The sequence below is a fragment of the Salvia hispanica genome, chromosome 6 (genome assembly GCF_023119035.1).
Source record: "Salvia hispanica cultivar TCC Black 2014 chromosome 6, UniMelb_Shisp_WGS_1.0, whole genome shotgun sequence".
NCBI lineage: Eukaryota > Viridiplantae > Streptophyta > Magnoliopsida > Lamiales > Lamiaceae > Salvia > Salvia hispanica.
This window is the reverse complement of record NC_062970.1, coordinates 1,228,789-1,252,620: the sequence shown is the minus strand read 5'-3', so window position 1 is coordinate 1,252,620 and position 23,832 is coordinate 1,228,789. Positions and strand designations below refer to the sequence as shown.

Here is a 23,832-nt window from a genome sequence, read left to right as displayed (position 1 = left end):
TCTATGGAATTGATTTGAGTCCTAACCTTATTCCCATCTCTCTCCTTTAGTCCTCTACACAGCTCCAAATCGAATTTCTTCAACCAATTTAAGGTAATTTTCTCTATGGTGGCATTTTCCGATCATTCTCTCTCTCAATCTTCCCCAATCTCTTCTGAATTTGAGCTAGGTATCGTATCATGCGCGGCAATTTCGTTTTGTTAGCATGTAATTACAGCTTATTAGTTGGTTCTACAGCAGTTATCTTTTGAATTATTCAGGATTTAGCCTTTTTAATCATTTGTCTATTAAATTTGAGCTTATACTGCTGTTTTGATTATAAGAAACCTCAGATGGAGAATCGTTTAGAGATAGGAAGTCGTCTGCAGTGGAATATTTATGCATAGATGATGAATAACCAATCTCAGAAAGTAGTAAAAAAATTATACTATGAAACTAAGTACAATGCAAGTGGTTTGGCTACTTGGAAAATGGAAATTGTTTTTGTCATCTGTATAAACTAGATAGAGTAATGGTGTTGGCTTTCTTTACTTAGGGGTCTAAATTGTGGGGGTAAATGGTTTTGGTATCAGGCAAAACTGAACTCCATAAAGACAAACCAAAATTGCAAATACTCATCATGGCTCTAAGACTCTCCTCCGTTGTCTCCTCCACAGTGGTCCGTAGGCGACTCCCTCTGGTGGGTGCCTTTTGTGTTCTTAGTTTTGGCCTCTCCAATCTCTGTGCCGTTTCTCTATCTTCGAGAACAGGGTGTGCTCAGTCTCTCCCTTTTGCCCCTCTCTTCCGGTACTTGGATGATTGGATATTTGCATTACTTGTTCAATGGATTGTTTTTATCCAATCTAATGATTGACGTCCGTGCTTACTTAATAATAACAGGACGAAATTCGGTAGTCAGTCTGAGAGTAAGAAATTTCATACTGTAAGGATGGAAGCAAGTAAGACGACTGTACCCAGCATTGTTGTCTATGTTACAGTTCCAAACAAGGAAGCAGGTTTGTTTCTGTTTCATAGTCTATTATGTTTAGTTTGTGCCTTTGTAGAACTTCAGGGTATTATGTGGTTTACATATGTTGAGTTTATAGCTCTCTCACAGTTTTTCTAGTGTTTTTCATTGCTTCTGTTGGTCAAGTTTAGAGTGATACATCTCGGGGAAACTAATGTATAATTTTAAGTGATAGAAACTAAATGTCCGTTTTGGAGAGTTCTACTTATAATAAATCCATAAATATATATATTCAAGTGGAGTTTTGTTAAATACACGCTATGTTACAGACAAAGGATAAGGATTGTTTCCCTGATGATAATATGAGGTTGTGAAGTGAGACAGTGGTAGTATAGGAGCAAAGTGCTTAAAACTATCTTTTTTCTTAAACTTGGAGGAAATATTTGTTGTATTTAGTTAATGTATCTACAAATAAAAGTTATTGGCATCTAAAAGCTTACTATTTCATACAGTATATCTTTGTGATGTGTTTACCTGTTATTGAGCCATCATAACTTTTAAAGGGAAACTTATAGGGTATTCATCTGTTTGCAGGGAAAAAATTGGCTGAAAGCATAGTCAAAGAGCGGCTCGCAGCGTGTGTTAACCGAATACCAGGTCAGATTTCTGCAATTTAGGACACAGATGAAAATGCACTCTCACTGTATTGAAGAATAGGTAGTCTCTCAAGGATTCTAATCTTGAGTTTAGATCTTAGCTTGCAGTAGATCATTAGTAGCTAAGCTGTTATGAGCATTTGATATTATAACTCTCAACTCCTACTTGTTGATTTGATAAACTATGACAGTCTTTACATGTTAAACTAGTCTTGGAATTGTTGCATTTTGGGGTAAATAGTTTTCAATACTTATCATTGCTTGATCTTCCAATAAAGACGAAAAAAGTGCTTCTCTCTTTTCTTATCTTTGATATGGTGTTCTAAAATCTGCTACCTATGCAATTTATTGTGTTTTCAAAGTTGTGTTTCTGAACCCCTTATAAATTGAACAATCAATTTCTTAGGGATCTTCATAATTAGAGATGGTTCTTCAATATTTACCTATGGATCTTCATGTTCCCATTCGACATGCAATGCCTTCTCTTACGTGATACTTGGAGTCGGCAATTTCTGGCCCAACCCAAATATTTTACCTTATTTTTTCGGAGAAAATAGTTTACATGGATAGGACACCAAAATTGTGAGTCCCAAAAAGAACTTGGCATATCTGGCAGGCGCAGCCCTCTTTTACTTGCAGTCGTTCCCGTGCACATTTAGTAAATGCATGGGCTGGTCTAGCCTTTGAAACACATAGCTGGATTTTTGGCCTGAACATTTTCTGCCTCTGCCAAAAAATAACCTTTTTTCCACGATGCAGGTGTTGAATCAGTTTATGAGTGGAAAGGAGAGGTAAATGTGGTCATATTTCTATGTGTGTGTGTGTCTCAAGGATGGGTTGTTTGAGTGTACTATAAAGCCACTGCTACTGACTCTATGCAAAAGTTTGTTGTTGTTTTAGAGAATTTACGTCTTGGTTCTATTTGACATGCAAACAGATACAAACTGACTCTGAAGAGCTGCTTATAATCAAGACGAGGGAATCTCTTCTAGAGGCTTTAACTGAGCATGTCAAGGCAAATCATGAATATGAGTGAGTAGTTTACCTTGTCTTGCTTCTCAGAAGATCTGGTCATTCAATTATTTGAACTGCTTTCAGTTTTACTTTATCTTTTATATGGATCTCGAAGATTTGTCTCTTAAAAGTGCAGTGATTTACCTGGCAGTACATGTTAGCTATTTGATAGAAATGACACTAGTTGAGACTTTAGCATAATTTTCATAAGCCACATCCCTATTTATAATTAGTATTCTTAATTTTTGTTTCATTTGTTCTTCCACAGCGTGCCTGAGGTGATTTCCTTACCCATAACCGGTGGCAATCTCCAGTATTTGGAGTGGATTAAGAACAGTACTCGGGACTAAGATGACAGGCAGTCGCTCATACCGGTTTGGACTGCATTAAATAAGTCTTGCTTTGCATACTTAGCCTCAGATTACGCCTGTGCATGCTCTAAAACATGGATAAACTCGTATATGTGATGAACATGGTTAATATTAGTCCTATACATATAGTCGGAATATGAATTTAGTCCAAAACATTCACTTTTTGAAAATTGGGCCCTAAACGTTTGAAATCGTTATCGAAGTGGCGTGGGGTAGAAGTGTCTTGTTTAGTAGCCGACTAGCCGTTTGCAATTAAGCCAAAAATTCCGACACGAGGCTACATTGCTTAACAACCATTGGAATCATGTTTTGGGTATCTAGTTTGGGTCGAAGTGTCTTGTTTAGTAGCCGTTTGCAATTAAATGACTCCGAAATTTTTTTTGGGTATCTAGTTTAATTATGTTATCCGGAAAATGAGGTTAGCACTTTTTTTATATCCAATAGAAAAATCGCATTTTAGGTACCTGTACAATAAAAAATCACAATTTGGATGCTTCTATCGACCACTTTGCCCTTAGGGCATTCGCAATGGGGGCCGATTTCCAGAGCCGATGAATCGGCCCCCCAATCGGCCATCACCGGTCACCAAGCCGATGCACCTATCGGCTCCTCATCGTCCCGTGATAGGCCTCCATTGCGGAGGCTCGGGCCGATGGCGGAGCCGATTTTCCTATTTTATTTCAAATAAATTTTAAAATTTTCTTCTCCTATATAAATACCTCAATCCTCTTCATTTCACACACCCACATCCATTACTTCACAATTTTTCTCACTTTTTCTCACTAGAAATGTTTAATTTCACCCACAATTCGAAATCGGAGCGGCTGATGTTTTATTTAAATTCATTTCTCGTTGTATTCTATTTTCCAATATTGTAATACATCGAAGAATGAATTTATTATGTAATTTTATTTATATTATTTAGATATTTATGTTTTTTTTAGTTTTTAAATTGAAATGAGATAGGCTGTGAGATAGGCTCTGGGATGGACTCTCTATTGCAGGGAGATAGGCTCTGGGATCGGCATGCTGACGTGGCAGGAAAAATGAAGATAGGCTCTGATATGGGCTCCGGAGAAGAGCTCTATATTGCTAATGCCCTTATAGCCATTAAGAGCATGTAAGTCTTTTACCTGGTAAATTTGGTCAATTAAAGTGCTTAATTTATAATTTTACTTTAATTATTAGAATCCATTTTTACTAACTAACCAACTCACAAAGAATTTTTGAATTGTGATGCAATTTTATAGTAATAAATACTCCCTCTGTACCTCATTAGCAGTCACAGTTTGACCGGACACGGGTTTTAAGAAATATAAAGAAAAGTTAGTTGAAAAAGTTAGTGAAATGTGGGACCCACTTTTTTATATTGGTTTTATAATAAAATGTGAGTGAAGTGTGTTAGTGGAATGTGAGGCCTACTACCATTTATGGTAAAAATAAAGTGTGACTCTTAATTGGGGACGGATCGAACTGGAAAAGTGTGACTCTTAATGGAGGACGAAAGGAGTACATAACACATTAAAAATAAATAGTAATATTTAAAATAGTAGTCTTAAAATAATGAATTATGAAGCAATACCAAAATTAAAAAAATTCACAAATACTTTGGACTTTTTTCCAGAACGCATAATTAAGCTGTCGATAACCCCAAAAACAAAATGGAAAATAATGAAATTGCAAGTTTTTTCCCACAAAATAAAATCTCTTTTTTTAAGCCCGTGGATGAAATGTGAAGCGAAATTACAATCATAATATAAAATTTTGATCAGAAGTCACATTGATCGAATTCTAAATCTGATACAAATGGATATGATCCTCGTTCAATTTGAGATGTGCACAAATATATCAAATCACGTGCATAGGAATGAATAAATTTAAGAGAGTTCCGCTTTTTTCTTCTACTCCATATAAATAGAATATTCGCTCACAAGATTCGGCGCAGTGGATTTCGGAGGAACAAATTTGCAAAAATGAGTAGAATAATTGAAATCTATACTGTCATGTTTGATTTTCTAATATCAGTAAAATAATCAAACCCATTTTTCTACATGAAAATAATTGATACATCTATCAGCTAAGTACCTATCGTTTCAATTTAATAAGCTGTCCCACCTCACGTGACTTTGTATGTTAAATTAAATATTTTCGTCTCATTTTATATTCTTCCGCTAAGTACCTTTCATCTGAATTTAATAAGTTGTCCCACTTCACTTGACTTGAACGTGGTATGTTTAATTAATATTTCTCTTATTTTATATTTTTTCCAATCTCCTATTTTGACATAAATTTTGAGAAATATAATGAAAAATATGTGAAAAATATTAGTGGTATAAAATCCATTATCAAATTAATAAAATATAAGGATATCAATTTGAGGATGCATGAAAAAGAAAATTGGTACTCCCTCTATCCCCAAAGAGTATGAACTTTAAGTATTGTTGGGGGCGGATGAAAAAGAAAATAGTGCATATTCTTCAGGGACGGTGGGAGTATCAATCAATGTGGACGGGGGAGTATCAATAAAGCCACAAACTGATTATCCTCATGGATCACATTGTGAATGCTGCTATCCTCTCATTTTATTCAACAAACTTTCCAGCTTGCGGGGACTTACACACAGCTATACTCTCATTTCAAATCAACATGTTTGGCTCTCTGCATTGATGTGGAACTCTCTTGCATAGATAACACAATATGTAATCTATCAAAAGAAGAGCAAAAAAAAAAGTATAATGGCAGATTTGGCGAATATGTTTCTGGGAATCCTTCGTGATTTGCTGGTTGAAGAAACTAAGTTTTTGCTTAGTGTTGGCGGTGATGTTGAGAAAGTTAAACGAGATCTGGAAAGCATACATGCTTTGCTGATGAAAGCAGACAGAGAGAGACGTGATTCTCCCACTCTAAAGACGTGCATTTCCCAGCTCAAAGATCTTGCTTTCAAAGCTGAGAATCTGCTTGAAACATATGCTGTTGAAGTTGAATCCAAAAGGGAAGAAGGGCAGAGGAGCCTCAAGGACAAATTTCAAAGGTACATTTGCATCATGTGTGAGTGTTACAGTGTCCACGAAGTTGGGAAGGAGGCTTACGACATTATACCTGCCCTGGACCAACTCGCTAAAAAGTTAGAGTCGGAGTTGGATCAACAAGGCTCATCATCTCATTCCAAGCAGGAAGCTGAGCAGCAGCGTCTGTTGAGACAGACGTATGCTCATGAGGTTGAGCATGATTTCGTGGGCATGGAGAAAGACATCCAGCTTTTGGTCTCCAAGGTGAAGGATGAAACCAGAAGGAGACGAGTAGTGAAGATATATGGGATGGGTGGTCTCGGAAAAACTACACTTGCGAGAAAGGTCTACAACCACACAGACCTCCAATCTTATGCTCGAGCATGGGTTTGCATCACCCAACAGTTTGAACATAAGGCCGTTTTCGGCAAGATTTTGAAACAACTTGACAAAGACATAAACGTTGATGTCTTGGAAGTTGAGGATTTGGTCACAAGAATTCAAAGTTTATTGAAGGAGAGGAAATGTCTGGTGGTGATAGATGATATATGGGAAGATGTTCACTGGGAGATCATAAAGCAAGCTTTTCCGCTGAATTGTGATGTCATTCTCACAACTCGTAATGAGGATATTGCTAATCAACAATCCGAACCTCACAGGCTGGAATTTCTGACAGAGGACGAAGGTTGGACTTTACTTCAAAAAGTAGCAGATATTTCTCCAGGTCAGAAGTTTTACCATGTTTTCATTGTATAATTTTGTTAAAATTTAGGGCTTTTCCATCTGAATATTGCATTTTTGAATATGTTTGGCTGGTCGATGTTTCATGCGTTATTTTGTTAGAAATTTAGAGGATAATTAGAAGTAGGGGTGAACATTCGGTTTTTGATTAACTTTTTTGACCAAATCAAGATAGACTTTGAATTTGGTTGTTTTCAAATCATCTCTTTCGCCTTCTTGAAAGCAATAACCCCGTCTAAAGATCGACGAAACCCGTTGGGGGCTTCTAGCCAGTGTACGGACCGGTGGGAGTACTTTCTTTTCAATATGATGGGTCCGGTCCATTGTTTACTCTCCGCTCTATTCCCAAGGAGTTGAAATTAGGATGAGGGAGGTGCAACGAGACTACTGAAGTATGGGGCGAAGGCTCTCTAACATGGATGAAAATCTCCCTTCCTCTCCACTAATCTCCTTTGCTAATTCTGACTCTCACCTCACACACCTTCTGTATATCAATGCGAGTGTGTAGTGCAGCCGTTAGCCTTCAGCTCAAGTGGTTATAACCGCCAATGGCTATGAAAACTTGCCTCTTGCTCTCGGCCTCCAACGGCCTGTATTTCAAAAGCTTCACGAGTCTCTTCTTGGCTCATGATTGATCTACCAAAACACTAACCAATCCTCCACCTGGATTATCAACTCTTCATACAATTAAGACCAAACCTCCATCACCATACAACTGTTCAACAACTTCGGACCAAGCCCACCAACTCCATGCAGTAGTTGAACTTGGACTTTGGTGGAGCCTTTGTGAGCATGTCAGCAGCATTGTGAGCATGTCCTTACCTTCTTCATTTCTACTTTATCCCGTATGAAATACAGCCTTATGTCAATGTGCTTACTGCGCTCGTGGAAAGTGCGGTGCTTTGCCAAGCAAATGGCACTGTTACTGGCACATCTTATAGCCACACTTCCTTGCTTCACACTAAAATCACCAACGATCCCCTTTAACCAGTAGCTCTCCTTCACAACCTCAACTAAGGCTATATACTCAGCCAACTAAACTTCCAACTTATTGCATAATTGAATAAAGTGAAGATGTAACCTTACTGAGATCTTTTGTTGTCCAGAATTGCTGCATAGTCTGAGTCACGAAAACCAATTAATGCATCCCCCTCACTAATATCCTCTGATCTGAACACGATTCCCAGATCATCATGACCCTTCAAATACTTCATAATATATTAGAGTGCCAACCAATGTACCTGCTTGCTACATTGTGTACATCATTTTCAACAATGTTGGCATAGGGAATCTGACTCATCTCCTTTTCTACAGCCTCATTTCTTGGACACCAATCTTTTGACAAATCTGAACTATTATTGAGAAATAGGAACTGATGCACCTTTGTTGCCCTCAATTTGTAATTTTTGTATCACCTTCTTGATGCAATCCTTCTGTGACAACCATAGTGTCTTATTTTGTCAATTTCTCAATATATCCATGCCTAAGATCATTTGAACACACCCTAGATCCTCTATCTCAAATCCACTCCCAAGCATTTCTTTAATCTTTTGCAATTCATTGTCTGGACCAGAGATCAGGATACCATCAACATACAATAGTAGATATACCACAGTTGCTTTATTCCTATTCTTGAAATAAACACAACTATCATATTTGGATTTCTCAAATAAAGGCAGACTTTATCCTCACTCCCATGCATTAGGAAACCTCTGGTTAATCCATGTATATGGTTTCATCCATGTCTCCATACATGGAAGCCGTTTTCACAATCTAGCTGCTCCAACTCCCAATCCCTTTGTGCAGCCATTGCAAGCTGAGCATGCTTCACTACTAGGGAAAAGAACTCATTATAGTCAATGCACTCTTCTTGAGTGAACCCCCTTGCTACAAGTCTTGCTTTGAATCAGATTTTTGTTCCAGCCTCTACTTTTTTAAAGATCCACTTACAACCCACTGGCCTCTGATCAACAGGCTTCTTAACTAAGATCCAAGTTTTGTTCTTGATTAGAGACTCTACTTTTCCTCAATCATTGCACCCATGCACTGCTTAATCTCATTTGACTCCATAGATTTGGTGAAACTTGATGGCACCATACTCATGTTTTTCAGCTACACAGTACATACAACAAATATTCAGGATCACTATATCTTGATGATGGCTTTGGACTCCTCCTAACTCTCTCTTGCCAACATGTAGCTATCCAGATTCTGTTGGTTGTCCTCGTGTTCTGAAGCACTGCTTACTTCATTTTCTTCACCCATTGTTGCCCCTTGCTCAGTTTCAGAATCACCAGCCGTTCCTAAAACCTCCACGTGAACTGGTCTCTCAGGTCCTGAAACCTCCACTTGAACGGATTTCTCAGGTTTCGACTCCTTACTGGCTTGGTTCTTTTCCAAAAATGGCATTCTATCTTTCTCAAATTGCACATCTCTACTGATAATGACCATTTGATTCACATAGCTTGTATCCCTTGACTCCCTTCTGATAGCCAATCATGGCACATCTCAGAGCCCTTGGTGCCAGCTTACTTTGTCGGATATGAACATAAGACATACATCCAAAAATTCTCATATTTGAATAGTCTCCATCTTTTCCATACCATCTTTGGTCAGGGTTTCAAAAGATATTGCTGATGAAGGACTTCTATTTATGAGAACAACAACAAGCTTACCCCAGAACTTCTTAGGTAGACCAGAGCAAACTAACACATACCTCTCTCTCTCTCCAGAATGGTCCCGTTCATGCGTCAGCAACTCATTCTGTTGTGGATTGCCTTTTCATTCCTTCATGCGTTCAAACATCTCAACGAGCAGCCCTTCTCTACCTCTACTTTTCTACATCATTCCTTAAACTTCACAAATGTTTCTGACTTTCTATCAAGATGAACACTCATAGCTTCCTAGAGAAATTATCAATAATGGATAAGAAATATTTACCTCCACCCATTGTGATTGGTGTAGCTTGGCCCCATGAGTCACTGTGAGCATAATCCAGTGTTGTAGTTAAACTATGAATCCCTTTTGAGTATGCTAGCTCCTTGCTTTTTCCTAGCACACACTGCTCACAACTATTCATTTTGATTATCTGATGCATTAAATTTTAGAACTACAACTACTTGTTAGTATAACAATATAGTATAGCTAAGGGTAAGCACGCGAATATTGAAACATGGAATAATTTCACAAGGCTACCAAATAATAGGCTTCTATACGAGATTGAGGTTTCTAAGTAACTAAGAAAGTAATAAAGCATGTTAAGAAAACAATTAAATGAGAAGCAGAAAACAATTGACTTTATTTGAGAAAATAGATGAAACAAGGGAATTCCGGGGATGGATTTCACTCAACATTTATAAAAAACACGGTTACAATATCCTAGCGCAATTTAAATTCAACTAGAGCGAGTCATACAGGTATTGCCCATGCGGCACAAAGTAGATTATACTCTAAGGTTGTCAGGCTTAGATTAATAACTCCAAGAAGCTCAATAAACAGACATGGATTGCAAGTTTGCCATTCAAAACAGATCAAAAAACAGATCAAATATAGGCCTTAAAACAATGCAAAGAGCATCCACATCCGTGCTCTTTGGGAAAAGCATGGAAGTGAGATCGGACCCACTTTTATTCATTTTTTACTCCTTGCTATTTCGCAAGAGCACAACAACCACATCTATGCTCTTCCGCAAAAGCATGCTCAAGGGTCCCACCATTCTATTATTCAATTTAAATAAAAACATTTCCACAATATTAAAACGCATTAAAAATGCCTGAAATACTATTACAAATTACTAAAAAATTTAAAATTACATAATTAAAATCCTAAAAATTAAAAATTTCATAATTAAAGTCCTAAAAGTTAAAAATTTCATAATTAAAATCCTAAAAATTAAAAATTACATAATTAAATTCATAAGATTAAAAATACGCACTACTCGTGGCCAAATTTCAACCAAATGTGTTGGATTAGGTCTTCTTGTAGCTCAATGTGGGTTTTGGTATCGCGCGCATTGTGTGTCTTGTTTCGATCCTCTCGCGCACCGTCGTATGCACATCTCGGTGTGGGAGGAGACATTGCAGTTGAGCTTCCAGCTTCATCCTCGTCGTAAAAGTTAGCCGCCCTCGGTTCTTCATCGGCTATAATTATGTTGTGTAAGATAATACATGTGTACATGATGATGTCAGCAATATTTTTTGCGTACCACAGCTGAGCCGGGATCTTCACAATGTTGATTCGGGCTTGATGGACCCCAAAAGCTCTTTCAACGTTTTTTTGAGCAGTCTCTTGACGCTGCAAATAAAGAACTTGTTTCGGATCTTGCAGATTGCCGAGCGTCTTCACGAAAGTCGGTCACCTTGGACAGATACCATCGGCGAGATAGTACCCCATGTGGTATGGATTTCTGTTGATGGTGAAGTCGATCGCCGGTGCTACACCATTCAAAACATCATCGAAGATTGGTGAATAATAGAGCACATTCAAGTCGTTGTTGGATCCAGCAACACCGAAATATGTATGCTAAATCCATAGGCGGTAGTCGGCGACCGCTTCAAGGATAAGCGTTGGGCGCCGCCTTTGTGGCTGCTTTAGTGCTGCCCCCTCCAAGCATTCGGACAATTCTTTCACTTCCAATGCATGCAATCAATGCTGCCAAGCGTACCGGGAAATCCGTGGAAGCAACCGTTGACAATCTTCGGTGGTGGGTGCCCGAAGAAATTCCTCACCGAAAGCAGAACGAACGCTGGCGCAAATATTTTTGAGGCATAGGATTCCAGTTGACTCACCCACATGCAAATACTCGTCGAAGAAGAGGTCAGCCATTTTCCCAGTAGCAAGTTGTCGGAGGGCACAAGTACACTTCTGCAACGCCGAGAGACTTTGTCGGCCGGTTGCGTCTCTACGTGATTGAAAGTATTCAACACGGTCAGACAACGTATTGACAATACGCATAAACAACCGTTTTGACATGAGAAAACGACACCGGAAATAATATGCCGGAAACTGCGGCTCGTCAGAAAAATAGTCGGCAACGAGCCTTTCGTGGGCTCTCTCCCAGAGGGATGTAGCGGCGATTTGATCTCGTTGGTCGAGGAGGAGGGGCGGGGGTAGCAGCGGCGACATAGGCTTCATAGGTGGCACGATATTGTTGATGGTATTCTTGTTCTTCGCGCTCCGCTTCCGCAATGATATCGTTAATATCCATTTTTGAATTTAGAGAAGCATTGAGTGAGACGGGAAGATGTAGGTAATTTATATGCAAAAATATGAGTGAGTGATAATTTGATGTGAAAAATGGAGGATGAATGTGTGTATTTATAGATGATTTTGAGATTAAAACTTTTTTTAAAAAATTCAAAAAATTTACAAATAAAATGGTAATAAAACGAATATATTTTTGGGAAATTCGAAAATATATACTTTTCAATTTTTGGTATTATTTTCGATTAAAAAAAAAAAAGAAATATCCAACGGAATTGTCGTTGGCCAATCAGAAGCTGCCACGTCACCCTGCTCAATGGTCGTGCCGTCGGCAAGAGCACAGCGGTGAGCAGCTGCTTGCCACGCCGACGGCACGAGTACCATCCTTTACATCGAGCACCGATGCACATGCTCTTATCCAGCTTGATTAGATTTTTCTTCATTGATTCTCTTATTCCAGCTTCACCTAGATGTCCAAATCTGAGATGCCAAGTTCTGAGAACCAGGCTCTGCACAAGACTGAGATTCCTAGAAACCACATTTGCTATGAGATAATATAGACTTCTTTTCCTTTATGCCATCATGATCACTTTTCCATTCTTGACTATATTCATAACCCCATTTGAAGACATGAAAGAATAGCCATTAGCATCTATAACACCAAGGGATATTAAGTTTCTTCTGATATTTGGGATGAACCTTACTCCAGTAAGCAGCCTAACAGATCCATTATGTAGTCTGAGCCTTATGCTTCCAATTCCTCTGATGCTACAAATCTGATTATTTCACAGCAAGACTGATCCATTATGTAGTCTGAACCAGCTCTTGATTGGACACATATGGAAGTTGCATCAGAATCCATGATCCAAGGGAGTTCATCTGACTTTTCCATCACATTCAAGGCCGGTGGAACTTCTAATTCCTCTGCAAAATCTGATGTATTCTTTCTATTCTCTTCCTCGGATTGCTTCCTTTTCCATGAAAATAGTTCTTTTTAAGGTAACTAGGTTTTTTACAATAATGGCATGATCTAGTCTCCTTCCCATGACCCTAACATGCTTTCTGAGGATATGCTGCTTTAATCCAAATGTCTTTTTCTTGAAGTTCTTTTCTTTCCGTTTGCACTCTTGACAATGGGCTCTCTCTGCCACTAGATCAGATACCTTACTCTCTTGCTTCTGAAGCTCTTTACATTTCAAGGTTGACTGCACTTCCTCCATGGTTATAGAAGTCTCCCTTCCATAAAGCATTGCATCTTTGAGCAAGATGATTGCCTTGTCTTCATCCTCTAATTTTACATCAATGTTCTCAAGATCATCAATGGTTTTGTTGAATGAATCCAGACGTTCCTCTATCCCATTTTCATCCACAACTTGAAGTTTATCAAAGACTGTCATATACAATGACTCCAACTTTGCCCAAATGCCAGCAGCCGTTGTCTCCCTTGCAACTTCCCTAAGCACTTTGTCTCCAAGATTCAGGATGAGCGCACATGCGCTCTCTCGAGGATCTCATCCCTCTTTGTCTTCTCTTTGGAATCAAGATCTTCAGCTTTGGATTTCAATACATCGGCAAAACCCTGCTGCACTAGCATCGCTTTCATCTTCAACTGCCATAATCCAGAAAAAAAAAATGCCATAATCCGAAATCATTCTTCCCCAAGAACTTTTTTACAAGTTTACGTGGTTCAGCCGAAGCCTACATCCACAGACAAAGAGATGGTTTTGTATTGATTTGACACACTCCAAATGGATTACAAGATCGTAGCTAGCTATAGATTACAAGTATGAGGAACATTCACCTCTCAAGAGTGATTTCTATATGAATCTAATCAAAAGAACAACACACTTCTAACATGGATGAAAATCTCCTTTCCTCTCCTCTGATCTCCTTTGCCAGTTCTGAATATTCCCTCACACACCTTTTGTATATCAATGCGTGTGATAGGAGCATATTTCATATTTTGTTTAGATATTTTAGGGATTCACATCTTGCTTGACGGGCGAGTCGGACATTCGTCCGTGACAGATATTTATCGATCGCCGATCTACGGACGTCGATCAGCCTGATAGGAGGTTTATCCTATCAAATTGGTGCTCTAATTGAGAGCTCACCCTCCAAAACAGCGATCGAATCACAACTACATCGCTGCCCGATGGGAATCCACCGCGCACAGCAACAAGCCACACCGATCGAACCATAGCTACGTCGTTGCCCGACGGGAGTCCACTCGCGCACAACAACTAGATAAGCCTTCCCACCTTCTCGAACCAAAGCTGCTTCCGCTGCCCGATGGAAGATGTTCCGCGCACAACACCAAATTTGGTTGCCGAGTGACTCGACTTATTTTAACACAAGTGATACCCGCAAGTGTACGGGGCTAGTGTAGCAATTAGCAAGCAAGAGTATCGTATCCCACAGAGACTAATTTGTATCAACTTAACTACCACGACAAATGTTGACTACTATCTAGAGAATTGGGAAAGGTTTGGTTTTGTTCTAACACTACGAAAAACATATAATGAACAAATAAATAAAGAAAAGCAAATAAACACAGAGTGAAAAGATATATGGAGAAAATTGTAGAATTCAAGGATCCGATGCACAATTCCAAGCTCTTATCCAATCAAATTGTCTTACCTTTTGGTGTCTCTAGAGTTACTAAGTCGACCGCAATTATAGATTATACCCCCTCCCGATGTGAGAAACTATGCAGATTAGGTGCTAGGATTGAAGTCCCCTTCTAATCCTAAAACCCCTAACTCCCAAAAGTTTGATTAGGTCAAAGACCTCACTCAAAACCTTAACTCTCCCGAGTTTTATTGCATTAAGGTGTGAATTATTCTTATTTCCAGATTAATTATTTCATCTCCCGATTAATCTAATTAATCCTACACAATCAAGTGGTGATCAAGCAATTGAAATGAATAAACCCAAGAATAATGAAATAACTACAAGAGCAAGGTAAGAACAAAATCAATTGGATAAAAACTATGAAATTAATGCATCTTCACCAAGAATTCTACAAAAAGGTGTTTAGCTACTCATGTTCATGGAGAAAACTAAGTTTAACACAAGGAATCTGAACAAAAACATGAAAGATAGATACTAAGAACTCCTGTGGAACGAATCTATGGAATGAAGTCTTCAATCTTCCGATCTTGAGTCTTCAATCTTCAATTCTCTCTCTCAAAGGTGTTCTTGAGGGTGTGTGTGAGTGTTGGAGGCGGTAGATGTTGAATCAATGTGAACCCTAGGCGTTTTCCCTTTAATCTCCCATCAAAAATCGCGTTTTTGGCAAAAGAATACGCTAAAATAGCGTACCCGGCCGGGTGGTCATTTTCGACCCCTTTCTGGCCATTTTCGCGCAGAATTACAGTACCAGACTGGGTGAATTTACAGTGTAAAAATTCACCCGACCGCCTGTAAGTTTCTGGATAGCGCAGTGTTCTTGTAACGACCATAACTTCTTCTACCGAACTCCGATTGAGCGTGCAAGATACCCACGCGAAGCTCTTTCGAAGACGAAGAGATTGATATGCATTATGGGCTGATTGGACTTCAAAATCTCCAGTAAATATTGTCTCAAAACAAGGTGTTGCACATCCACATATTTTGTACCTTTTTCTACACATTCTTAACAAAATGGTCAACATACCAACATAATAGAGAAGTAGATATAAACATGTCCAATAATAGACAAAATATGATCAAATTCATGCATAACCACCCTCTAAAACCATGTAAAATCCAAGTATGTCACCGAGTCCTGCCTGTCCGCTGAGCTCTAGCCGCCAGACAACCCTACTTCCGCAGCTCGACATCACACCACCAATAGCCCGCCAAAGTTGATGTTTTCGACTCTCTTCATTGTGTCAAAGTTCCCACCTTGAGGATAAGGTGGATTTCAACCGTTGGGGAGTTGATACGAGCATATTTCATATGTTGTTTAGATATTTTAGGGATTCACATATCTTTTCCATATCTTTATTTTTATTGTTCATTAAGTTATTTATTAGAGCATCTCTAAAAGAGAAAGGTAAGTTGAGAAGCTAATTCTCAAAAAGGTTATTATACCTTTTAAAAAGTAATGGACTCCAAGGAAAGAAGGTAAATTGAAAGACAAACAAAAATAAATAAATAACTTTTTACCTTTTTCTATCAAGAAGAGGTAAAGATGCATTCTCAAAATGAAAAAATGTATAATACCTCCTCAAATATCCTTTTGATTGGAGCATAAAATTTTATGAAGAAGAGGTGAATATGGTAGTTATTTCTCTTTACCCCTCCATTTACCCTTTTCCTTGGAGATGCTCTTAGCATTATAAATAGGAATCATTGTAATCATTTGAAAGAAATCAAGAATATCAATATTATTTTATCGTTCATTGGCAAAGTGAGAAAACCGTCTTGTTTGGCGGGCGAGTCGGGCACTCGCCCGCGACAGATATTTATCGATCGCCGATCTATGAACGCCGATCAGCCTGATAGGAGGTTTATCCTATCAGCGTGTGTGTAGTGCTGCTTCTCATTGAAAACACCCCCTCACCGTTATCCTTCAGCTCAAGTGGTTATAACCGCCAACAGCTATGAAAATTGCCTCTTGCTCTCGGCCTCCAAAGTATTTCAATGATTGCTCAGCCAAAACACTAACATAATCTTACTCTATTTAATTTTTTTCAGACTTAAATAGGTGGCTTTTTTTAAATGATCAACAAATCTACATAAAGCCATGGATTTTGGCTTCCACTTCATACATAATCTCCTTAAAATCAATGTTAATGGACAATTAATAAAAATGTCAAACTTTTGATATAATCGTTGTATTTTCAAGTTGCTGGATTTATCAAAAATTGACAAAACTTTCATGGTTTTCCCATCAAACCGGTGACATGGATATTAATTTGTTTTATAAAACAATAGATGAGAGAGTAGCTTTTTAGGGTATTTTCACGAAAATAAAAGAGAGAATATTTATATAATTCAATAAAGTAATGGAGAGTGATACAGATACTCAAATAAAATGAAGAAAATATAAATAAATCTAGTGCACTATTTTTAAACTTTTTATTTGACGAATCTTAATTTGTAAGGCCGGGTAGGTCTAGATATTTCTCTAGAGCACTATTAAATTTTATTCTTATTGTTATTTTGTGTCCTTCTAAGATTGACTTAGATATATGCCTCGCCTTATTTTGTATATTGTGGCAGATGACCCAGATTTAAAATCATTTGAAGATATTGGAAGAAAAATTGTATCAAAGTGTGAAGGATTACCGCTATCAATTTGTGTTATTGGAGGGATTTTGCGCAATAAAGTACACACAGAATGGGTAGAGGTAAATCTGAACATGGAATCACATTTGAAGCATGGAAAAGGTGTTGGAAAATATGAAAAAGTAAATCAGGTGTTGGAGTTGAGCTACGATGCATTACCTTATTACCTGAAACCATGCTTCCTCTATTTAGCATGTTTTCCAGAGGATCACAAGATTGATACAGAGAGACTGTATTTATTGTGGATGGCGGAAGGCTTCATTTCCTACCAAGATAAAGAAGGTAATGAGACTCTAAGAGATGTGGCTCAAAGATATCTAATAGAACTTAGTATGAGGTGTATGGTTCAACTGCATGAAGCTGACACCTACACTCCACTTAAGAAATTTGATTCGTGTGGGCTTCATGATTTAATGCATGATCTCTGTTCTTCTAGAGCAGAAAAGGAACAGTTTCTGATGCGCATTGATGCTTCCAAATATCTGACCGACATTCATTTACCAACTCGAATAGCCATCAGTCATGACCCCTTTAGTGTATCAAGTATAGAGGGGTTAAAGGAACTAAAAGGTCTTAGGTCTTTTATTCTTCTCCAAAAGGATTTTTATCATAGAGCAACCATGGGCTTCAAAGAGAGTGTGGTTAACTTTAAGATGTCGGAATACTTGAGGATATTTGTGGTAGAAGGTTGTGAGTTTGAAGGGGGGAAATTACCAAGCAATGTAGGTGAATTAATTCATTTAAGATATCTGAGTTTGAGGGATTCTAATGTGATAGAGCTACCAAAGTCCATATGCAGCCTGCCATACTTGCAGACCTTAGATTTGCGAGTATCACCTGATATTAAATTGCCAAATGTGATATGTAAGATGAAAAGACTAAAGCATCTGTTTCTCAAACGCAGAATAGAAGTGATTGGAGGGGAGAAACTAAAACTAGGTGGGCTACAAGAGTTGGAGACGTTAGATGAGATCAACAGTGAGACAACTTGCATTGCAGATATCCCTACATTGATTAGTCTCCAGAAGATGCATGTTGAAGTTCATGATGTGGATGTGGATAGCATGTCAATTGTATTGAACAACATAAACAGCCACTTACGTGAGAGGCACCTTTCAGTTTACTCATGTGATTTCAGTTCGGAGAAAGGTAGAGAGGTTTTGAATGACGGGTTGATGTCACCTTCGTTGGTCAGTTTGAGCATATGGAGCTGCAATATAGGTAGCAGTTTTCCATACTACAAACCAGAGATGTGTCAGAATTTAGTTATTTTGATACTATGTAATTGCAAGGGTAAGGTAGATGTGAAGGACCTTGGCAAGTATCCCATGTTGCAAGACCTATTGTTAGAGGGAGTCAAGATGGAAGAAACATTAACTTGCCACTCAGATTCATTTCCACGACTCAAGGAGCTTCAATTATGGAATTTGCACGATTTTAAGGAATGGGAAGTGGAAGAAGGAGCAATGCCAAAACTTACTTCCTTGCTTATCACTAGGTGCCCCAATTTGGAGAAAGTTCCAGATGGTTTGAGATTCTCCTCCTCTCTTCGACGGATGGATATCATGAATATGCCAAGAGAATTCATGGAGAGAGTAAATGAAGAAGACTATGGGCCATTTGTCAAGAAGGAGATTGATATGGATAGTGTCTACAAAGAATAAGCAGTGGTTGAAGCAAAGTAATCAATTTGTGAGCATACATTCTATACATCATATATATAACTAAATGCTACTCCATATATATACGATCTTGACCTTGTGCTATTTCTTTTTCAGATGATAACAAAAGTTTGATTCCCAGTGAAGGCTCTCTACACTTGCTTATTCGCATTTATTGCCTCAATTGATACTCCATAAGACTTTCTTGATTTTTTTTATGTACTCTCATATTAATAATAAGGCTCTCCAGCGCACCTCCCGACTCACCACGAGCCACCTACATCAGCTCCAACACATCCGCTCTATGTTGTGTCTTGTTATCGAGTCAGTGATTTATTTCCATCCGGGTTTTCTTTGTGGTTCTTTCCCGGATCAGATTACGAGAGTCGAACCACACAGGATTAGGTTTGTTTTTCCATTATAAAAGACTCTTGTTGTTTCCGTTATTTCAAATTTTCAATTGAGCAATAACAGCTTATGTTTTTCAAACTCGAAACTCTCACTTTTTCCGGCATGTGTCAAGACTTGTATCGTATATTCTACCAATTTGTTTTCTTGTTGGTTGGATGTGTTTTTTATGACAACAAATACTGCCATTGTTATATATACTTTTTGTGGATGCATGGATGAAGTGATGTTAATCGACTTTTTTGTTCTTTCAAGATTATAGATGTTAAATTAGGATCAAATAACGTATAATTCCTTGATGTTTTCTTGATGATTTTATATTGTAGTTCATATCAGCATTACTTGTGCAATTTCTTTTGTATTCTCTATATAACTTTGATACGATCGTAATGAATGTTATAAGCTTTAGAGTGAACTACATAATAGTACATGATCTTTCACTTTTGCACAAAAATGGTACCTGATCTTTGTTTTATACTCCTTCGTCCCGCTTTAGGAGTCCCGGTTAAGTCGGGCACATGTTTTAAGAAAAAAGTGTTTGAGTGTGTAATAAATAAATATTGTAATGGATGTTGGGACCCACTTTTAATTGATTGTCCAATAAATAAGTGTTGTAGTGGATGTTGGGACCCACTTTTAATACTTTTTTATTAGTTGTAGTGGATGTTGAGACCCACTTTTAACACTTTGCAGGCATTTTTTTTTTAATTTATCTCAACCGGGACTCCTAAAGCGGGACACCCAAAATTGATCAACCGGGACTCCTAAAGCGGGACGGATGGAGTATACCCAAAATACCCTTTAGACAAATTCATTTTTTCATTTGTATCCTAAAGGATATTTTAGGTATAGACAAAACTAGTACCAAAAGTGGTATTATAATATCTTCTCATTCTCCTCACTCTTTATACTATTATTATAAATCAATATTAATATTATTATTTTGATGTTATAAATAAATAATTTATTTATTTTTTATTATCATTTAAATATACTTAATCATAATTATCATAATTATAGGTGTAATTATATTTAATTACTATAATTATATTATTGTTATAAAAGTAAAAACTAGTAGTAATTAATAAATAATAATAATAATTTTATATTAAATTTATGATTAATCAATATAGCCTTAATCAAAGTTTAAAATTGTGAATTGTATTCGTAATAATAAAGAGTTAAATATTTTTAGTTAGGTGTTTCAAGCCTATAATGAGTATAAATAATTTAATTAAAAATATTCAATTAATTTAATTACTTTAAATAATTAATTTAATTAGGTGTTTTATTATTGATTTATGTTATGAATGCAATTAGATGTATGTATCAAACATTAAAAAGAAAGAAGAAAAAGAAAAAAGAGGAAATATAAACTATGAATCGAAGAAAAAAGAAAGAAGAAAGGAAGATAAAATACTAAAAAGAAAGAAGAAAATGAAGAAAGAAGAAAGAAGAATAAACTAAAGATGAAAAAAAGAAATAAAAAAGGAAGAAAAAATAATTACATATTTGGTTTTATTTAATTGAAATTTTCAAAAATATCTTCCATATCAAAAAAATCACATGTTTTGTACCTAGGGTTATTTTTGTCATAGGGTTACCAAAAACGATATAAAATAAAGATCAGGTACCATTTATGTGCGAAAGTGAAAGATCAGATACCATTTACGCAGTTCACTCTTTGCTTTATTGGCTCAATTATTAATAGTACTAACATTTTGCGGAATTTGTTTATGTACTCACATATGCTGATGATATTCTACGAATCATTTTTCTTATACATTTTATACTAACATTCTTTTTTGTTTAATACTCACAATTAAATGAGTGTTGGTGGATGTGTTTTTTTAACAACAAATATAATAGTGGTGATTGATTTTTCCTGATTGCTTGTTCTTGATATTAAAGTAGGTCATGAAGTATCGAATGGAAACTGACTATTTGACTCGAATCACAGCTATTGCATACGAAGCTTTGCAGCTTAAAGATCCGCAGACAACTTAGACTCTTAATATTTTCTCCCTCCATGCGGAATAGAAATCCCGTTTTTCTATTTTAGTCCATCCACGAATAGGAGCCCCGATTCACTTTATCATAAATGATAATAGGGTCTCACCTTCAACTAATTTATTAGTCATTCAACTCACATTTCATTTAAAACTATTATATACAAGTGAGACCCATCTATTTTTCTTAATATTTTTTAAAATTTGTGACGTCAAGAAATGAGACTCTTAATGAGAGAGTAATTTGGATTGTAGATGAGGGCTACAAATGAAGATGGAAATTCATTTTATAAGTAGAATATTACGAATGTACACTCATTGTTTGGACAAAATGAAGTTAAAAATCACATAATTAAAAAAAATATTACTGCTACATATCTTCGTTCAAATTTTATATAGATGAAAATTGGAAAGCCACCTACGGCTATTTAAAAACTATACATTTTTATTTAATCATGTAGTTAAGAGCATCCACAATGGTCGGCGAGCGACCGGCTAGCCGATTCTCGGCGCTGGCCAGTCCGCTCGCCGAACCATTGCAACCGGCGAGCGTTGAAACAGCGAGAGATCGGCGAGCGCTCGCCGATTCTCGGGCGCTGGCCGAAGCACTCGCCGATCCACTCGCCGCCACTGTAGGCTGGCGAGCGGCCAGCGAGCATTTTTTATTTTTATTATTTTTTAATTTTCGGAACACTATATATACGCGATTTGAACGTCATTTTCATTTGCACCGCTTGTGTTAACGAGCTATCTCTCTCTCTATTAATTTCTGTACAAGAGCAACAACGTAAAATGAGTAACGCAGGTGGTAGTAGTTGTAGTAGTGATGAGGAGTACGAACGGCAAATAGACGAAGCATTGGAGGCCTACACGTCCGGCGGTACCTCGACCTCGACCCATTGTCCACCGCCAAGCAGTGATTGTTCAGGATCACGTAGCTGCACATTAGCGGTTATATGATAACTACTTCGCAGAGCAGCCGCGGTTCGGGGAAAACCTCTTCAGGCGGCGTTTTAGGATGAGCAGGGCGCTATTTAAGCGTATCGTTGACGCTTTGGAGCATTGATATCTGTGTTTCCGCTTCAGGCAAGATGCGGCTGGTAGACCCAGCCACACCGCTATTCAAAAGTGCACTGCGGCAATCAGGCAGTTGGCCCACGGAGGCGCGGCAGACATATGGGACGAGTACCTCCACATAGGTGAGACGACTGCCTGCAGTGTATGAAGAATTTTTGTGAGGGCGTCGTTGAAATATTCGGGGACGGGTATCTTCGAAGCCCTAACCCCCAAGACTGTCACGATATGATGAAGATGAACGGGGAAAAGGAAAAGCATGGGTTTCCGGGGATGTTAGGCAGCATAGATTGTATGCATTGGGGGTGAAAGAACTGTCCCGCTACCTGGAAGGGGTTCTACACCACCGACTATAAGGGAAAGAATCCTACGATGATCCTCGAGGCCATAGCTGATTACCGGCTGTGGATTTGACATGCGTATTTTGGGGTAACCGGGTCGAACAACGACCTCAACGTCCTCAACTCATTGCCCCTTTTCAACGAGAAGTGCCAGGGCGTCGGTCCGGCCATCAGTTTTGTCGCCAACGGCAACCGGCATGATATGGGCTACTACTTGGCGGATGAGATATACCCTAGGTGGTCCGTGTTTGTGAAGATGATCAAATGCGCAAATAAGGAAATGAAGGCCTACTTTGCGGAACGGCAAGAGTCGGCGCGCAAGGACATGGAGCGCGCATTTGGTGTGCTCCAGGCTCGATGGGCAGCAATTAAGGGTCCAACGCGTTTGTGGCATGTCGACTGCACTGCTTCAATAATGTACAACATGATAGTCGAAGATGAAGGTGTACAACTGACTAATTGGGCCAATGACGATGAAGCCGGTCCAAGCCACGGCGTGGCCACCCCCAACATACGAAAGGGGGTACTTCACGATGAAGCCGGCCGCTTCCAGGCACATGCCGACATGCGCCAAGTGGATGCTCATATTCAACTCCAAAAGGATTTAATTGAAGAGTTGTGGATGCGGAAGACTGCACGGCGATAGTTTTTTTTTATGTATTTTTTTAATTATGTAATTTTTTTTATGACGCACTTTTTTTAATTTAAATGAAATTATTGCATTTTCCCGTATATGTGTCGTAAATTTATTATATATTTTGTGTTTAATTTCGTAAATTTAATTGTTTTTTAAATAGTGCTGATGATGTGGCTAGCCTATCACTTATCCAATTGCTTGTCCTAATGATGTGGCAAGAGAAATTTTATTGCCGGATGACGTGGCAGGAGGATTGTGGATGCTCTTATTGCCGCCTCTCTTTTATTATTCTACACAGTTAAATTGGAAAAAAAGAAAAAAAAATAATTTCTCTATGAAATTGGATTCCTAACCTTATTCACCTCTCTCCTTTAGTCCTTTGCTCAGCTCCAAATCGAATTTCTTCAACCAATTTAAGGTAACTTTTCTCTATGGTGGCATTTTCCGATCATTCTCTCTCTATCTTCCTCAATCTCTACTGATTTTG

General features: G+C 38.0%; 2 protein-coding genes across 4 annotated transcripts in view; both read left to right on the top strand.

Moving 5' to 3' along the window:
• LOC125194056 (protein CutA, chloroplastic-like) overlaps positions 1–4,171 on the top strand; it is a 16,901-nt gene extending 12,730 nt beyond the window's left edge. The window contains exons 2-8 of one of the 3 annotated variants that reach the window (XM_048092058.1): positions 510–786; positions 880–995; positions 1,541–1,603; positions 2,362–2,393; positions 2,540–2,634; positions 2,885–2,990; positions 3,992–4,171. In XM_048092058.1, coding sequence (XP_047948015.1) covers positions 557–786; positions 880–995; positions 1,541–1,603; positions 2,362–2,393; positions 2,540–2,634; positions 2,885–2,966 — 618 coding nt within the window. In that variant the 5' untranslated portion in view covers positions 510–556 and the 3' untranslated portion in view covers positions 2,967–2,990; positions 3,992–4,171. Of the gene's footprint in view, positions 1–46; positions 94–509; positions 787–879; positions 996–1,540; positions 1,604–2,361; positions 2,394–2,539; positions 2,635–2,884; positions 3,375–3,991 lie in introns of those variants that run through there. The other 2 variants (XM_048092060.1, XM_048092057.1) reach the window with 2 other exon arrangements.
• Positions 4,172–5,594: 1,423 nt separating this feature from the next.
• Positions 5,595–19,503, top strand: LOC125194051 (probable disease resistance protein RXW24L). The gene is made up of 3 exons (XM_048092053.1): positions 5,595–6,719; positions 17,150–18,895; positions 18,992–19,503. Exons 1-2 carry the CDS (start codon positions 5,723–5,725, stop codon positions 18,877–18,879), a joined length of 2,727 nt encoding a protein of 908 aa, XP_047948010.1. The 5' UTR covers positions 5,595–5,722; the 3' UTR covers positions 18,880–18,895; positions 18,992–19,503.
• The last annotated feature ends 4,329 nt before the right edge of the window (positions 19,504–23,832 follow it).